The sequence below is a fragment of the Meles meles genome, chromosome 17, assembly GCF_922984935.1.
Source record: "Meles meles chromosome 17, mMelMel3.1 paternal haplotype, whole genome shotgun sequence".
In the NCBI taxonomy this organism is placed as follows: Eukaryota; Metazoa; Chordata; class Mammalia; order Carnivora; family Mustelidae; genus Meles; species Meles meles.
In genome coordinates this window covers 869,732-887,500 of record NC_060082.1, presented here as the reverse complement: position 1 = coordinate 887,500, position 17,769 = coordinate 869,732, and the positions used below count along the sequence as shown (strand labels likewise).

The 17,769-nt window shown below is 60.8% G+C and overlaps 1 protein-coding gene across 3 annotated transcripts in view; it reads left to right on the top strand.

The window, feature by feature from the left end:
- The window catches only part of KCNN3 (potassium calcium-activated channel subfamily N member 3), a 124,359-nt gene that overhangs the window by 62,888 nt on the left and 43,702 nt on the right, over positions 1-17,769 (top strand). For all 3 annotated transcript variants that reach the window (XR_006815485.1, XM_045982229.1, XM_045982230.1), the window contains one exon: positions 6,190-6,608. Coding sequence is in view for 2 of the 3 variants with exons in the window: in XM_045982229.1 (XP_045838185.1) it covers positions 6,190-6,608 (419 nt within the window). In the remaining variant the exon portion in view is untranslated. The remainder of the gene's footprint in view (positions 1-6,189; positions 6,609-17,769) is intronic.

The following is a 17,769-nucleotide window of genomic DNA, read 5'->3' as shown; positions in this document are numbered from 1 at the left end:
ATACATGAGCCGACCAATGAACCAGTGTGGGTCCGTGTCATGTCCGAGCATCAGCTTCTCTTGACTTAGATCCAGGGCACCTCGATATCCAGCCCCATCCTTATCCCTCCCAGCAACCAGAGGCCAGCTGGTCCCACCCGTGGATTTCCAACAGAAAGGCTGTCGGAGGCGTACGGGGCCACCACGGAAGGCTAGGCTGGAGAGGCTGGTGAACGGCTGGCCTCCCACTGCTTCTCTCTCCCCTTCGTGGAGCAGCTCTGAGTTTATCTGTTCCCCACCCCGGGCGTCCGTGAGAAGTCCCATTAGAGGACACGGCTCCACAGCTGGGAGAAAACAGGCACCAACTGACCTACCCTTCGGCACTTCAGATGGGGAGTCTGAGGACCAGAGAGGGACAGGGACTCACCCACACGTGGACGGTCAGTGACAAACGGCCATCCGCAGTGGTGTTGTGGCCAGAGGTCAAGGATTCTTGTTACGCGTGAAACAGGCTCGCCTCCTCAAGTGCCACCACTGACTTTCGTTCCCTGAGAGTGGGGGACGGGAGAGGGTGTGTGGTCACCCTGGTCCCCAGCAGTCCCAAACCAACCTCAGGCTCAGAAGTCCCCGTGGCTCTCATGCGTGCCGCGGGAGCCCTTGGGCTGACTCTGCCAGGCCGAGAGCCCCGTGGGACCCAGGGCCCAGCACTTTCCGACGGGGAAGGTTTCTTGGAAAGACACAGCTGGCGAGCGCACCCCAACCTGCCGTCGGTCTCCGTGGCGGTGGAGTCATCAGACTTTCCCGGCAGCCCACGTTCGCGCCGGCCTCGTTCAGAGGGTTCAGAGGTCCGTTTGAACACCTCTGCTTTCCCCGCTTCCTCCCTTTCTTCGGCAGCAACATGGCACCTTCACTGACTGGGGATTTTGTGTTAACCGTCCCTGCAAACCCAGACACGCGTTTCTTCCCTGGCAATCAGCGCTTGTCCTTGGGGAAACCTGATCAGGTATTACAGCGCTTGCGATGTTTCCATGGAAACCCCCATAGTCATAGTGTACGTACATAATATATGCTCCAGGATTAAAACATATATATGTCATATAATATATAAATAATTACTGGATTTTAAGAAAATATTTAATTTTTTTTGCTTTTTTCCTGCATATATATATTTTTCAAATGATGAAAACCTTCCCTGGAGTTTTTCTCCCGCAGAGAGAGAACAGTAGAGAACACAAAAGGCCTTTTCCACTTCCTCTCCTTTAATTTAAAAAAATTCCTAGTTGCATGAGAATTAAAGTTTTTCAGGTTAGTCAGAAAATGTCTGAGCAGGATCTCCCCTAACAGCCGAGAACATCTGATGAAAGGTGTTGCTTATATAAAGAGCCTGAAAGGCCTCGGGCTTTCAAAATAGCACAGGGAAGCAGGCAAATCCAGTGAATCAACTCCAAACTCAGTTTGCCTAAAAGGAAAAACCCCAAAAGGCTGGTTTCCTGTGTGGGAAAGGCAGGTGCTCTGCCGTCAGGGTGACCGGGGAGCTCAGGCTGGTCCCCGCCTGCCGGTCCCGGACCCATCGCCGACCCCCCTGGGCTCGCGCTGCCGCGCACCTGTCCTGAGGGGACCCGCTGGCCCTGCGCGGGGGTCGGTTCTAGGGACCGAGGCAGCGCGCCCACTGCTAGACTATGGCAGGGCCGCAGCGAGGGACCCGCTCTCTGCCGTGAGCCTCAGCTCCAATGGGACGGTTTCTGGAGAATTCGTAAAGAATGGAAGTCGGGGCTTTTCTGTACCTTGGACGGGCCGTTCAACGGAAAAGCACCCCGCGGACCCCTTTGCTTGTTGCCACTCATCTGCTAACCCCCCGATTTGCCAGCAAGACTCGGTGCTCCCGAACTTGCAGGTTTCCGCGTGCGGACCCGAAAATCCTGTCTTGCCTTTGTGGTTGACTCTGCGGCTGACTTCCTCACGGGGGAGGGGCGCTTCACAGGCAAAGTGACAACACGGTGTGGGGTCGGGCGCAGGCCTGTGAGATGGCGTGTCCCCAGGATGGGGCAGAGGTGGAGGGAGCCGGTGTGCCCTTGTCATGGTCCCGTCCCCAGACCGTTGCTCCGTGCCGGCAGCCAGACCGCCCCGCCCGGACTGGGGAGCGTGGGGGGACACTCTGCCCCCATGCCTGCTCCCTAACTGCACGAGCCAGCTTGGTGGTATGTCCCTTTGTGGCATAAGAAGGCGCCCCCGGATGAGTGTCTTGAGACGACCCTCTATCCGTCATGATCTGTGGGTCGGCGATCTGGCCCGGTCTCCCCGGGGTCGTGCGGCTGGCGCGGGCGGCAGGCGGGGGCGACGGGGAAAACAGGGCATCCAAAGCAGGCTCCACGGCACGGTCCCTTCCTGACCCCTGCCATACCCCAAAGCCAGGCATGTGGCCGGGTTCAGATCGCAGGGCCCAGAGGCGGACGGCCCCTGGCGCTGGGAGGAGAGGCCAAGCCCTGTGTGAAGGAGCAGCCAGCAGGACCCGCCTGCACGAGCAGCCGCACTTGGGCGTGCGGGACGGGATCCCAGCCCTGCCTCGTCCCAGGAGCCTCCTGGGTGCGCCCCCGCCCTGCCGCTCATGCCAGAGCTACATGAGGTCACCAGCTGGTTCCTGGACAAGGGTCGGACTCGTTTTTAAGTCCCCACCGTGTCCTCACTGTGTCCCCACCTTATCGGTTCTTTTCTGTCGAGGAATAATCGACACAGAAAAGTGTGGACGTTGCAACGTGCACCGTGGAATGACCGCCACAGTCCAGCTCACGGACACCCGTCCCCACAGCACTGCGTCCTCCGTGGGGGAGAGCACGGGACAGCCCCTTCCTTAGCTCACCTCCGGGGTCCCCGACTCAGGACAGCCCGACTCAGGCCTCTGCTCCACGCTGCCACGAAAGGCCGTGCGCCCAGTGGCGAGCGCACTCCGAACTTTGGAGACGGGTCTTTTCTCCGGTGGGGAACATATGAGAGGGTCCTCGGTCACGGTGCATGGCGGCCACTGGGGCCAGGCGTGGGCATGGGGATGGGCGCTCTGTCTCCGCACAGCCGAGGGCTCGGCCCTTCCCCGGCGGCGTTCCCAGGGCGGGAGGCATCCCGCGCTCCAGTGTGGAGTGGGCTTTGTGGGTGAGGCTGCGGGCCGCGGCCAGCACTGGGGTTCTGAACTCAGTTGGGGTCGGCCAGGCCGAGCTGCCAGGTGGGGCAGGTCAGGGACCCGCTGCAAGTCCCGGAGCGCCAGCCGTCGGCTCTTGCCAACTGTTCTGTAGAACGGAGTTGAGCTGACTTGGTTTTCCCTTCTCTCTAGTCCGAGCTTTGTGAAGGGACACATGGGACCTTTCTGTCGTGTTAAATCTCCATCCTGCAGCCTGGGGCTGACCCTCACAGGCTGGAAAGCCGGAGGCGAGGGCGCCGTCCGCGGCAAGAGAGGCCCCGGCCTGTGGGCCTGCCCTGTGCCCTGCTCCCTCCGGCTGGCCAGACCCAACGGGCTGAGATCGCTCCTGGAGGCTTAGGAGGAAGAAAGTCCCAGCAACGGGGACCATGGGGCATCTCCCCCTGCGGGAAACCAGTGTTTGAGGAACCACAGTAGGAGGAAACTCACTGGTCAGCGTGGGCCTCGGAGGCAGCTGCTCCGTGACTGCCCAGAGCTGAGCGCCCCTGCCCCAGGCCAGGCCCCCACGTCCCCTTGGCATGCTTCCACCATTCTCAAACGGAGTGCTGCGGAACCCTGGCTGTGTGGCTGGGACCACAACTCAGGGGAGGACGGTCCTTTGCTGGACTTGCCTCCCCCTTCCTCTCACCCCTCTGGCCCAGCACTCTCAAGAGCCCTGTTCCGGAGTAGCTCCAGAACTCTCTAAGCTTTATTTAGTCCAGCTGGAGCACCTCCGGGAATGGAGGTGCCCAGCCTGTGGTACTTCATTGGTCACAGGCTTAGGAATGAGTTTTCCTCAGGAATTCCCATCCCGGGCGGTCGACAAGGGGCCCAGGCCATCTTTTTCACATAACATAGTCATCCTGCGACACCGCTTAGTCGCTGAAACGCTGTGCCTGCCCACGGTGCGCCCGCTGCCCCCCCGGGGCTGGAAAGGGAGGACGCGCGCCAGGAGTAGGTCCTGTCGCCGGAGAGCTCACGAGCCCCTTGGACACACAGGAGGGAGGCGCCGAGCCAGACGATCTTCAGAAGAGACGGGTCTTGGGGACTGTCTGACCTGCCCCTCCCTCCCTCAGAGGAGGAGACTGAGCCCAAGAGAGGGGCACTCACCCCGCGGGCTCTCCCAACAAGCCGCTGTCCCCCAGACACTAAACACACGTCCGCCCAACACCTGCTCCAAGTGCAGAACGGGGCTGGGTACTGGCGGTGCCCCAGGGAACAAGGAGGACACAGCCCCTGTCCCTCGGGAGGCCTGTGCGGGTGACTCCCAGTCCCAGAGACACTTTAGTCCGCTGGGAATCTCCAACAAAAATCCCAGTGCCTCCCACTCAGAGATCCGATCCGAGTGTTTCCACAGACTCTCCCGGTGGTTCTGGCATCCCAGGGGGAGCCAGACAGGAAGCAAGGGCAGCCTGACCTCTGCCGTGTGTCAGGGGCTCGCAGGAAGCTGAGTGAGCACAGTGTGTGGGGGACCGCCAGGTCGAGAGGCAGGGTCTGCCCCGGGACTCTGGTGGGCAGAAGGGGGTCCTTGTGTGGGACAGCAGGGCAGTCTCCTGGGCCGCGTCGGCTACCCTGCAGACCCCCAGCGCCCTGGCCTGGTGCCCCAGCTGGCAGAGGCTGTCCGTGGGCAGCTCCATCCCCCAGCCCACCCCAACCCCCCCCCCACCGTGTTGATGGGTGCCCGTGGGCCATTTTGAGAGTGGCCGGTGAAGCACATTTCCTCATGTCGTCTGTACTGCTGGACCCCAATGCTCGTCCCACAAGGTCGGCAGGCCTGAAAGGAAGAGCTCCGTGGCGGAGAGGTGGAAACGGGCTCGGAGCAGTGTGAGGCCTGCTGAAGGTCACGCAGCTAAGAACCGGATGCGGAGCCCTCCGTGTGGCTCCCCGCTGTGCTCCAGGGCCGCAAACCCCTCCTCCTGCACCGGGAAACCTAGCCCGGCGGAGCATGCGCGAGAGGCAGGGGTGTCTGTGCCTCCAGACCAGCCCCTTCCTGGCAAGCTGGGCAGAGCCGCGATGTGCTCTCTCGGAACACGGAGGGCTGCAGTCTCGCTCCCCATCGGGGAGTCACAGAGGTTCCTGCCTACGGGGAACCCGGTTACTATAGTAACCCGCGGCAATTCTTTATTATAGGGCGCATGGTTTTCATTTCCTATTTGGAGAGTGTGGCCAGCAGTCACGTTGCCATGGCTTGGCCCGTTGGTGGCAGTTAGGAGCAGAGGGGACCCACTGAGCAGCCATTTAGGGCTTTTCTGTGTCTGCAGATGGTGGAAAGCTGTGTCTGGAAGGCTTCCCCCAAGCCCCGGCTCAGCTGCGCTGGGAGAGGCGAGAGGGCGTGCTGTCTGGGTGCTGGGCTGAGGACCTCTCCTGACTATGGGCCACACCTTCCTCACGGGCCCCGCTGAGCCCCACCGGTCCCACAGTGCCTTCTAGTTCCCCTTGTGGGATAGCTCAGAGCTGTTCTGTTTCGCCTGGACTCTCAGGTGGGACCTCCTTGGGGCCTGAGCCTGCCCCGTGTGTGGGCCCCACCGTCGGCCAGTGGAGGCCACACAGCACGGGCTCACCTTCCTGGCATGGCCGCGGGGGTCTCAGCTGCCAGGAGGGCGAGGGCGGTCTGCGGCCCTGGGCCTGTCCACCTGTGGTGCTGATGGCAGTCCCCGTGAGGGCTTCCGACCCCCGTGCACTCGGACCCAGAGCCGCGTCACAGCGCCGGCCGGCGGCGGGGCGGCCCGGGCACAGCGAGGTTCGCTGACCCAGTCACAGTGCTCCTCCGCGTTGGGGTCGGGATCCTTCCCCAGGCAGTGTGGCTCCAGGGTGTTCACGGGGGACCCTCGGCGGCTGGGGCCCCTTCTCTGAAACCCCCGGGGGTTTGCTGGGTAGGAAGCATGACTCATTCATCTCCACACCCCCTCCAGGGCCGGGGGCAGGGGCCAGTTTGAGCGGGACCCGCGGCTCCTCCGGCCCCTTCTGGAAGAGCTATTTCAGGCCACGGGCGGGACAGGCCAGCAGGCCCGAGCGCCCCTCTAACGGCCCTGTGCTCCCGCCAGCTCTTCGTGATCGACAACGGCGCGGACGACTGGCGCATCGCCATGACCTACGAGCGGATCCTGCACATCAGCCTGGAGATGCTGGTGTGCGCCATCCACCCCATCCCCGGCGAGTACAAGTTCTTCTGGACCGCCCGCCTGGCCTTCTCCTACGCGCCGTCGCGGGCGGAGGCGGACGTGGACATCATCCTGTCCATCCCCATGTTCCTGCGCCTCTACCTGATCGCGCGCGTCATGCTCCTCCACAGCAAGCTCTTCACCGACGCGTCGTCGCGCAGCATCGGCGCGCTCAACAAGATCAACTTCAACACGCGCTTCGTCATGAAGACGCTCATGACCATCTGCCCCGGCACCGTGCTGCTCGTCTTCAGCATCTCGCTGTGGATCATCGCCGCCTGGACCGTGCGCGTCTGCGAAAGGTACACGCGCGCTCCTGGGGGCTGGGGGCGGGGGGCGCGCGCTCCTGGGGGCTGGGGTGCACAGGCGCAGGCTGGAGGACCGGCTGGTGCCCCAGCGCCCGGGGGGAGGGGAGGGAGGAGGCGGGGTGGGGGTTGGTGTGGCCAGGTGAGTGGGGAGCCGGGCGCAGTCCAGGCTTCTGCAAACCGCCGGGCGCATGCGCTCTGTGTCGTCGCTCGCTCTTTCTCACCGGGGACACTTGCCAATTCTGCATCATCTCTTCCCCTTGGATGGTACCGACAGTCACCAGCATCTTCAAGGCTTTGGCAAGGCCTACAGTAAGGAATCTGGTTTAATTTGTTTAGTCCAGATAGTCTCACAAGTACTCACCCCAAAACCCTTTTCACTGTGCACTACTGAGGAGTGGGGCCCGGTGGTGCGGTCCACACGCCAGTGGCATCGGCATCCCTGGGAACGTGTCGGAATGTGGAACTCAGGCGTCATCCCAGAGCTACTGCGTAGAATTTGCACGCTAACAAGGTCATTTTGAGAAGCTCAGTGTGGCAAGAACATACTCTGGAAACACCATTTCAGGAGCTGGTGCTGGGCAACTGGGAGGATGTGGCTTCGTGGAGACCCACCCGTATCGCGGAGCACCGGCCCTCTGAACTGCCTCCCTGAGGCTCAAGGACCAGACAAGGTCCCCTTCCACCGTCACCCCCCACGCTGCCCTTGATGACTCCTGACCCTCTCCAGCTAGCCCTGAGTATTCATTTTAGTCTGATTTCCCATGTGGCGACTGAACACATCTGTTGGAAACCTGGATTCTCTCCCTAAGTTGCTGTGAGGCCTCCGGCAAGTCCCTGAACCTCTCTGGGGCTCAGTGTCCTTGTTTTAAAATGAGGATCTCTTGAGAAGGAAGGAAGAGAAGTTCACTTGAGATGAGTTACTTTGATCACGTGGGGAGGCCGGGCAAGACCCTGGGCGGTTTGCACGGACCTGGCGGCGCCCCTCAGTCTGCTGGCGGCTCTGTGGCCAGCGTCCCAGCAGAGACAAAGCGAGAGAGAGAGGGTGGAGGAGAGTTAGCCGAGAACGTCTCACGTGTGTGTGTCGAGCCAGATCCCCCCCGTTTGGAGATGTTCCGTTTGCAGGTAAATGTCCAGCAGACACACTGTCAGATCAAGAGGGTCTCTTCTGCAGCCACAGGGACCCCTAAGCAGGACAGGGTGGTCCCTGCGAGCCGGTGCAGGGTGGGGACACATTTCTCGTGTGCAAAGCCCCAGAGGCTCGTGATGCCCTCCTCCTCAGAACCCCGCCTTGTGGCCGCTGAGCCCGCAGCATCTGCTCTTGGGGGGGGTGTGTGTGTGTTGGGGGCCTCATGAGCCTTTCCCGGGTGAAACCTGGTGCTTGGATTCCAGCCTGAAATCCCTTGACGTACTCCGGGCTCAGCAGCATTGTGCCGGTCACTGTACCTCTCTGGACCCCGGTTCTGTCCTTGCAAGCTCGTGGTCCCCACCTTCCAGGCTTTGTTGCTGGAAAGAAGCGAGGGAGCATGTGGGCCTGCCCGCTGCGGCGCGGTGAGAGTGGAAATCGGCCGCGGTGATGGGAGATTGTGGTAACCGTCAGGAACTCTGTGGCTCTTTGTGGAAGGGAACCAGCGGATCCTTCCACAGGCAGGGCCCTGCCTCGCTGTTCTGCTTTCTGGTCGACTGGAGCCGAGTCTTCCAACAACCGTGATCGAATCTGCATATCCCTTAGGGTGTGTGGAATCTCCCACGGCTCCCATCCTGCCTGCTTGGCATCTACGCTCACGCCGTTGTCCGGGCGGGCCCATGCGCTGAGCGCAAAGTGTCTGCGAGTGAGTGTCATTGTTTACTGAACCTGCCACGAGGTGGGGACCATTTTTTACCGCAAAACAGGCAGCTTCCAAGCGTGTAGTTTGTAAAGCGCTTCGTTGCCTTTCCATTGGCGTTGACCGGACCGCCAGGGCCTCTGAGCTGAGGCTGGGCTGCCGCTCCCCGCAGTCCCAGCAGAGCCCGAGAGTCAACGAGCAGATCCCCATCCTCGTGCCGGTCCCCCTTGTCCTGCGGAAAGGCCAAACGGTTTCCTTCCTGGCGGAACCTGAGGACGTCACAGCCTCGGTGAGTGTCATTGTCCCGCCGGTCCTGGGTGGCATGCCTTCTGAGGGTCACCTCGGTTGCCGTCCGTCGGCCAGAGGTAGAGGCGCCATGACTGTCCCCTCCTTAGAGCTGTGGAAGCACGAGCAGAGGCCCCAGGTCGCAGGGTCAGGAAGTGGGGAGTCAGTTTGAACCTGGAGCCCGTTTGTCCCCACCCGCCGGCGGACACTGGAACTCCCAGGGTCGCTGTGGCCTGGACTCTCCCGGGGCTTCCCCGGCCGGCGAGTCTCATGGCCGCTCAGGCTGGCGCTTGGACCCAGGCCTCTGCTGTCTGTGCCCTTGCCCTTAGTTGCAGTCTTCGGCGCTGACTCCGTGGTAAATTCACACCCGGCCGCCGTGCGCCCCACCCCCCGCATGCCCACTCTGGACCCCTGGCCTTCCCGCAGGGGCTGGCGATGGCCGGGCCCCTCCCTGGAGCCACCCTGGCTGAAGGGAGCGGCCTCCGCCAGGTCAGGAACGGAGTCCGGGGCCACGGGCATCCAGGCCCGGTCCCTTGTGAGTGTGAAGGTCCAGGTCCCTCACCTCTTGTAGGACGGTCCCCGCAGGGCCTTCCCGGCTCCAGGGTCCCTGAAGGGTCGCCCCAGACCCCCTCTGGCTGCCGGCGCTCCACCGTTCCCTCCGCGCCCCCACCCCGGACCCCCAGGGGCTGAGCTGAGCGCAGCCCAGTAACGCTCCCGCGTGAGACGCCCAGGAGTCTGGCCTCCAGAACTGTGAGACGCGTGTAAATAAGCATCGTTCCTGCAGCTCAGGGAGGCACTTCTGCCGCTGTGACCGAGCAGTTTCCTCTGGAATCCAGCGGGGAGGGTCCCTGTCCTTTCCCAGCAGCCAGTACAGGGTGGGGCAGAGACCTTGACACGGGAGCCACCTGAGCACAGACTGGACAGAAACTGGATGTGGGGCTGCTCTGGGGGACGGAGGGCCGGGCAGGGGGCGATGCGGGCAAGAGGGCCTGGGTGTGGCTTGGCGGACCCGAGGAAGGCTTTGGCACCCACGAGGGCACAGAGGGTGTGCGACCTGCACCGGCCCACCTAGCAGCACAACAGGTTCTAGAACATTCCCGCCTGCGGATGCCCAGAGCTCGCGCCCGTGCTGGGCGCCCTTCGCCAGCCTGGACGCGTGTCCGGTTGTGTCTGCGCTTCCCAAGTTGCTACGGAGATCCCTCTCCAGCGAGGCGCATTTTAAAAGGCGTTTCTCATCTCTTAGGTTGGCTTTTATGTGACAGTAAAGGTTTTTCACGTTTCCTCCTTCTGAGGAAGGAGAGGGAGTGAGCGATCACGCGGTGCGTCTGCTCCGGGGAGGGCCGGGACAGCGCAGGCCTGTTTCCCGGAGCCCAGAGCGGCCTTCCGTCCCGCGCTGCGGGCCTGCCAGGGGTTCCTCCGCGTTCTCAGGGATTGTCCTGGCCGCGTGCCCGCCTCCCACAGGCCTCCCAGAGCCCATCCGAGGAAGCCCCTCATTAACCCTGGTCACGTGCAGCAGGCTGGCTGTGGAGAGCCCTGGCCCCAGGCGGCGGGCTGGGGAAGTGGGCTTTCCTGCCCGCTCCCAGACGAAGGCGTGTCTCCCCGCAGGCGGCAGAAAGGCCTCGCGGAACACGGAGAAGGCTTGCTGGCTTGTGATCCCAAGGCCGGTTTTGTAGAGCATCTCCAGCCTGTTTGATGGGATCGCTTCAGACTCCTGGCTGTGAGCCCCGTGCACAGCCAGCCCACCAGCAGGCCTCCGAGCGACGGTGTGAATTTTCATCAATTTCTACATATCGGTGTTTTCACGAGAAACTGGCTTCTGGAGGCCCTGCCCCCGAACCAGAGGGGAACGGCGCCTTCTTCCTCTTGCCCACAGCCACCTTTCCTGTTCCAGGATCAGCAGAGGCCTCCTTCCTCTCCTCTTGCAGCCCGCGTCCCTGGTGGCTGCCCTGCTCTGGCTGGCGCTGTCAGGAGCCCGAAGCGCGGAGAGCCCCTCCTCTGCCCCTCCTCCCTGCACACCTCTGGCAGGGGGGCTCGGCCCTAAGGAACGAGTAGGGACGCGGTCTGCAGCGGGAGCCAAGGTGTGGGGCTGACCCCAGCTCCCAGGCCGAGCCCATGTGGGCAGACGGAACTGCGGGCAGGTTGCACGTTTGTCCGGGGCCCCTCTGGTTGGAGGCCCAGGCACACCAAACTCCACTGGGACGGTGGGAGGACGTGGCCAGAGCTTCTAGTCACAGCTACTGTTATTACAAAACTTAAGATTTCAAACAAACCAAAAAACATGTATCTACTTATTTATTTGGGAGCGAGAGCACTGGGAGGGGGAAGGGCAGAGGGACAGGGAGACACACAGCTTCCCCACCGAGTCTGGGGCCCAGGAGCCAGGAGCACGATGAGGGGCTCCCTCTCGTGACCCTGCGGCCATGACCCGAGACAAAATCAAGAGTCGGGAGCTCAGGCGGCTGAGCCGCCCCGCGGGCGACCCTCCGGACTGGAGCCCTCGTGCGTCCCACATGCGAGCGGCTGGCAGTGAGCGCACGCGGGGCAGGACGGCCGCGCTCAGCGTCCTTGTGCTAACAGGTGCGCGTGGAGCCCGAAGCCTGCGGACCGCTGCTCTGGGGTCTCCCAGCACTCGCCGGTGAGGACGGGGAAAGTACCCGCCACGCTGGGTGAACCTGCCCTCCCGCTGAACGAAGGAGTCGTCAGTAGCCCTGGTGGCAGGGGCAGCCCCGGGGTGCGGGTGCCAGGTCTGGGCAGGTCCCCCCAGGGGCGCGGCTTGGTGAGTTCCCTGCGGAGCGCGGGGGGATCCGCCCCGAGGCCCCAGGAACCAGACGGACGAACTGAGAACGAGCAGAGGGATGGCAGATGCGGACACTGCGCCGTCCGGGGGCGGCTCCAGAGGCTCTCCTGCCAGGGACGGGCGAGGGAGCAGACATGAAAGGAAACCGTGTTTGCTTCACAGAGGCACAGAGTTCCAGAAAACTAAAACTGTTTTAGCACAAAGAAGATTCACTTTGGAGGCACTGAGTGTTTTAGAACGTGGACCGCGGAGGATGCACTTGAAAGTTCCTTCCGAATGTGGAGCAGGACACAGAGAGGAGAGGTGGACGGCAGGTCAGACCCGGCGGCTCCAGAATCAAGGCTCAGCCCGGGAGCGAGAGGCATCTGGAGGAAGAAACCGGGCTGGTCAGACAACAGCATAATCAAAGACAAACTCCCAGAAGACTTTTCTGGAACTGGCAGCGGGGGGGGGCGGGGGGCGGTTAAGATTAGGCGGATGGAAACAGCGGTTCTCAGTCACATAGGGATGCAAAGTCACTCCTAAACGTCTCCTAATAGACTCTTTCTGGAAAGTTTACTGAACCTAAAGGTTAAGCAAGTCCTAGGACACGACAGGCAGCAGGACGCAGACCCTCCTCAGGAACCGAACGAGCAGACCTCAGTGCCACCCTGTGGGAAAACGAGCACAAACCTCATCGGAGAGTTTCACGGGCTCAGAAGGTAAACGAGCCGCACGTTTTGGGGAACGCATCCCAGTTAAGGCCTTCGTGCAGCGGCGTGAAAGTCGGATGGGTGCGCAGCGGCGTGAAAGTCGGACGGGTGCGCAGCGCGGCAGCCAGGGAGACGCGAGATCCAGGTCTGCCGGCCACGACCGCAAAACCAAATTCTGACGTCAAACAACATGTAGGCCGTGGAAAGAGCAGGTGTGTGATAAAAGATTCCGTGACAATTAGAGAGTTGCAAAGCCCCGGACTAAAGAGTTGGGAGAAGGCTGAGAGAGTTTTGTAAACGCTAAAATCATCATCTTGGGTGGAAGAGAATGTTAAAAGCCTCATCAATTTCTTAACCCGCCGGCGACCAGGTAGAAATTTTGCGTGTGACAGGAGCAGCAGCTTTAGTCATTTAACCTGCACCCCGGCTCCGCGCGCGGTGGGGGCCGCTGTGATCTCCACTTCCCGTGGGAGGGAACCGAGGCAGGGAGAGGGTGGAGCCGCACGCCGGGTCCCAGAGCGCGGGACTGACAGACCTGAGACCCCAGAACCCCTGCCCGAGAGCCCCACTCTTCCCTACCTTGAGAACGTGCCCTGTCCACATCCCTGGGGGAGACACACAACGGCAGAGACAGAAAGACCAAAGAAGTAGGAAAAATTTAAAAACACAGAAAACATGAAAGAAGATGAGAAAAAACAAACTGAGAATTTATAACAGTCAACATAATTGAGTTTTCCTCCCCGGTTAGAAGCCAGTGACTCTCAGGATGGGATTTAAAAGCAAAATTTGATTTCATGCTCTTTACAGAAGAGGTTCCTAAAGTGGAAAGACCTAGAAAAATAAATGAATAGCAGAGATTTATTACGGAAATACAAAGGGCAACTGACTAGAAGTTTTAAACCAACTTGAATTCGAAGCAAAAAGCATTAAACGGCCTAGAAGAACCATTTAATATGGATAAAAGTACCACACACAGTAAGCCGTGAACTTTTACACAAAAGTAAATAAGGAGCTTGAGACCTGAATTATTAACTGTTTTAATAATTGATAAATATTGAACTTTGTAGCCCATAAACAAATAATATATCTTCTTTTTAAGCATTCATGAAACATTCACAAAAAAATTGATCAATTTCTTGGCCACACACTTCAAAATATCAGAAAATATCTTCAGACATATTTTCTAACCACAAGGCCATAAAAATCCAATTAAAAGGAAACTTTAGGGGACCTTTTAAAGCAATCTCCTCAGCTACAACTTGTCCAAAAAAGAATTACTATTCAAAACCACCATTAAAATGATTTAAAAAATTATAATGACTCTGTGTATTCAAACTCATAGTGTGACCTAAGTAGCACACACAGGAAAATATCCTGAAAGTTTTTTATTTAAAAAAAGGCAGCATGAAAATAAATAGAATAAATTGAAATTCACTAGGAGAACAAAACCTCGGGAGAACAGATTATAAGACAGGAGTTAATAAAGTGAAAAACAGAATCCATACACCCAAATGATATCAGCTTCCAATAAGTTTAATCAAGAAAAAGCTATGGGGCGCCTGGGTGGCTCAGTTGGTTAAGCATCTGCCTTCGGCTCAGGTCATGATCCCAGGGTCCTGGGATCCAGTCCTACATCAGGATCTGCTCAGCAGGGAGCCTGCTTCTTCCTCTGCCTGCGGCTCCCCTCACTTGTGCTCTCTGTCTGACAAGAAAATAAAAAAAATCTTTAAAAAAAAAGCTAGAAAACAGAAGATTAGGAATTTTAAGGGGAGAGTAAGTACTGATTCTGCGGATGTTTTAATAAATGACGGCAGCTTCCCTGTTTTGAAAGGGAAGACCACTGAGGGGACTTTGCTGGGTAGTAAAATGTATTATAAAACTAAAGCAATTAAGTCCCTGGGGCATTATTGAAAAAATCAGAAATAAGGGATGCATGAATCGTGGAAAAGCCCCAATTAGCGCTACTGCGTGAGCACCCAGTGATGAGAAGGAAATGCAGTTGAGAAGCCGTGGGCTCGCGGGGAGACCGAAGATGAGAGACTGGGAGGAGAAATGGGATCCCAGCCGCCCCGCCAGCTACGACGAAAGTCCAGGTGGCTTAGAGGCAGATGCGACAGCAGCAGCCCCGCGGGCTCCGGGAGCGCGACATTTCCTCCGCCCTGCGCTGGAAGGAGCGGGAGCCGGACACCCGCGCAGGAGGCCGCGGCTGCTTGCGCCCTGCCCGCCGCTTTCGGCCTCCAGAGCGCGCGGGTCACCGCAGGGAAAATGCCCGCAGCAGACGCGGTGAGGAGCGGCCGTCCCTGCTGGGCAAGGCCGTCCCACAGCCGACCCGGCGACAACGAGGGAAAAGGCTGCGCGTGACCCGGAGCCCGCCTTGGAAGCGGCGCGGACCACCTCGCGGGTCCCAGGGCCGCCGGCGGGGACACAGACGCACCGGGCCGCCCGGTCGCCCCCCCGCAGGGCAGGAGGAGAGGCCGCCCCAGGACGACCGCGGACCCCAGGCCTGCCGTCCGCCCGCGACGCCCCCGGGACGCTCTGCTGCTGCGCGTCGAGGGACGCGGAGGTGCCCGCGCCGCGCCGGTGGTGCGGGACCCGTCGCCGGCCGAGGGCGGGATTTGCGCCGCGGGTCACGCGCGCCCGAGGGATGCGGGATGCGCAGGTGGGACCGCGAGCGCGGAACGGGCGGCCGTGCGGGGCGGCGGAGCTGGGAGGCGCGCCCTGCGCTCTGGGACGCTCCCGCGGCGCCCCGGGGCCTGCTGTGTCCCCACGGCCCCGCGCAGGACCGTCCCCAGAGCCCGGAAAGCGGCGCTCGGTTTCGGTACCGTTTCTGCGACGGCAGCGCGGTCCCCGCGGTCCCGCCTGTCGCTCGGAGTCCTCTTCCCCGGGGTGCGCGCCGGGACCCCACGGCGGGACGTGGGGCGTTCCTGGGAGGACCAGAGCCCGTGTCGGGCAGGCGGAGTCTGCAGGGGCGCTGCGACCCGACGCACGGCTGCGGGGGACACTCGCGCGGGTGGACCAGTGCTCCTGCGGCGACCAGCGGCTGCCCCGAGCGGACGGGTGGGGCCGGGGCGGGGCCGCAGGGGCGGGGCGGGGAGCGCGGAGAGGTGGGGGCTGGGGGGCCGGTCTGAGGCAGGGCGCGCGGTGAGGTGGTCACAGGGACTTGGGGCCCCGCCGGGCTCCGCTCCCTTTCCTGGCCCCAGCAGCCCACCCTGGGGCGTCAGGTGCTCGGCGGCCGCTGCCCCATCTTTACTCCTCGACAGTCCCCTTCTCTCTCGCCTCTTCCCGTGCGCGGTGATTTTGTGCTCTGACCCTTAAGCATGAAATGGCTTCTTTGTGGCCGGTGCGGCTCTGCTTTTGTGCTGAATAACAGAAAAGTACTTGCGCGGTGGCGGTGGCGCCTCCCAGGAGAGTGAAGACCTGGGGAGCTGGCGACAGTCTGTGAAGTCAGGCCGGGGGTGTGGAACGCCGGTGCGAAGTTGCCCATTTCCCAGCCAAGCCAATCCCCAAATCGCTCCAGCCTGGGTCGCACCCTGGGTTTCCCTGACCTCTCGCTGCTGGGAAGGCTCAGGGGCTGTTTTGGACGGGAGTTTGCCCTCCCAAGACCCGCGTAAAAGCCAGCGGGGGGCGGGGGGGGGGGACATGCAGGCCCCACATGCCTCTGAGAGAGGAGGCCTAAATTAGGACCATCGCCCAGTTCTGCCCGGGGGAGCACACAGCTGGGCTGTGGGGTTGGAGAGCAGCCCAGGGACTCTTACAGGGAGGCCTGAGGGCCTCCGGCTTCACTCTTACCCCTGGGGCCCGTGGAGGAGGCCACAGGACCACAAGGCCTCTGAGTGAGCGACGGTCAGGAAAGGGAGGGGTTCCTCGAGGCCACGTCAGCCACGGCTATGTGTGGGCTGGCATTAGTCAAGACAGGAAAACCGCATTCTGTCAGCTTTTCCACTGCGGGTTGTTCTGTCTGTCCCCGGTGACCCCACTGTGCCCTGCATCTCTAGGGCAGGCGCCCACCAGCAAGGGACGGGGCCTCAGCCACAGACCTCCAAGCGTTCAGTGTCCCAGGATGGGTCAGTGTGCTCTCCCCACCACCTGGGCTTCCTGTTGTCCCCGCCCAACCCCCTCACCACCACCTACCCTGCTGTGGAGCCCTGCGGTCTGGCTCCCCCCCCTCCCACCACCACCGCCTCGGGGTACATTTTCACGGGATTTCCTCCTTCCATGTAATGCAGACTCCCCCATCCCCTGAGACTTGGCCACAGGCCCTCAGAGGCTGAGCTGGGAAGGAACCGGACAAGAACACATTCTACTCCAAATGGCACCTCCCTGCACACACTCCCCTCTGCGGGCTCCCTCCTCACCCCTGCACTGCCTGAGCCGCATCCAGTGAGAATCCACAAACCCTAACACCTGGTCGCGCTGCTCTCCCAAGAGGCCCCTGGTGCTGCCCACCAGCAAGGCCCCACAGGCTGCCCCGTGCACAGGCTGCCCCATGAAAGAAGGGGCACGAAGCCTAGGGAGCAAAACTCCTTTGGGAAATTTTAAACCTGTTTCAGCTGAGCCCACAGACAGCAGTGTGAATGCATAGAGGCTGAGTCGGTGATGGACGTGGCCTGAACTTGGGGCGAAGGACAGTCTGGGTCCTGGTCGTACATGTACTTAACGTGACCAGAGTCAGCTTCGACTGGACACGCCCTGGGACGGGGAGCTCACCACTTCCAAAGGCAGCTCTGAACTACAAGTACCTTCCTAATATTGGTTAAAATTAAACTCCTAGTGGCTTGTGACTTGGGTCCCAGCTGTTTTTTGCATCAACACAAAAGAAAGTCAAGCAACACAGCTTGGTGGTTAAACCATCCCCATCTGGGCAGATGTGGTCTTGGGCCTTGCTGGGGTGGGCTCTTAGTGGCGGGCAACCCTGTGGGCAATCTAGCCTTAGGACATCTGGGAAACGGAAGAACTTGCAGAGAGCCCCTCGCAGAGAGTACAGTCCTTAGCACGGTGTGAACCCCCAGGGAAGCAGGCTTGTGTCCCCTCTTCCGCTGGGGGCCCTAAATACCAAGGACCTGTCTAATCTTCTTCTTTTTTTTTTTTTAAAGATCTCATTTATTTATTTGACAGGCAGAGATCACAAGTAGGCAGAGAGGCAGGCAGAGAGAGAGAGAGGGAAGCAGGCTCCCCGCTGAGCAGAGAGGCCGATGTGGGGCTCAATCCCAGGACCCTGAGATCATGACCCAAGCCGAAGGCAGCGGCTTAACCCACTGAGCCACCCAGGCGCCCCATTATTCTCCCTTTAACGCAGCGTGAGAGCGGCCCATGGGAAGGGCCCAGGCCCCCAAACAGGCTCTCCGGGCTGGGAACTGTGGAGGGAGACCCAGGGGGGCACGTCCCTGCTCGGGGCTTGCACTTTTGACAGCCCCGCTGCCTGGCATGGCCCACCACGGGACAGGAGCCACGGGTGAGGTCAGTGCCAGAAGGCTCTTGATGTCCAGATGCTCATGTCCTGCTCCCAGCTTTAGTAAGGGCTGGGGGTCTAGCCTGGGGGTCCACCCCTCTGCCTCAGC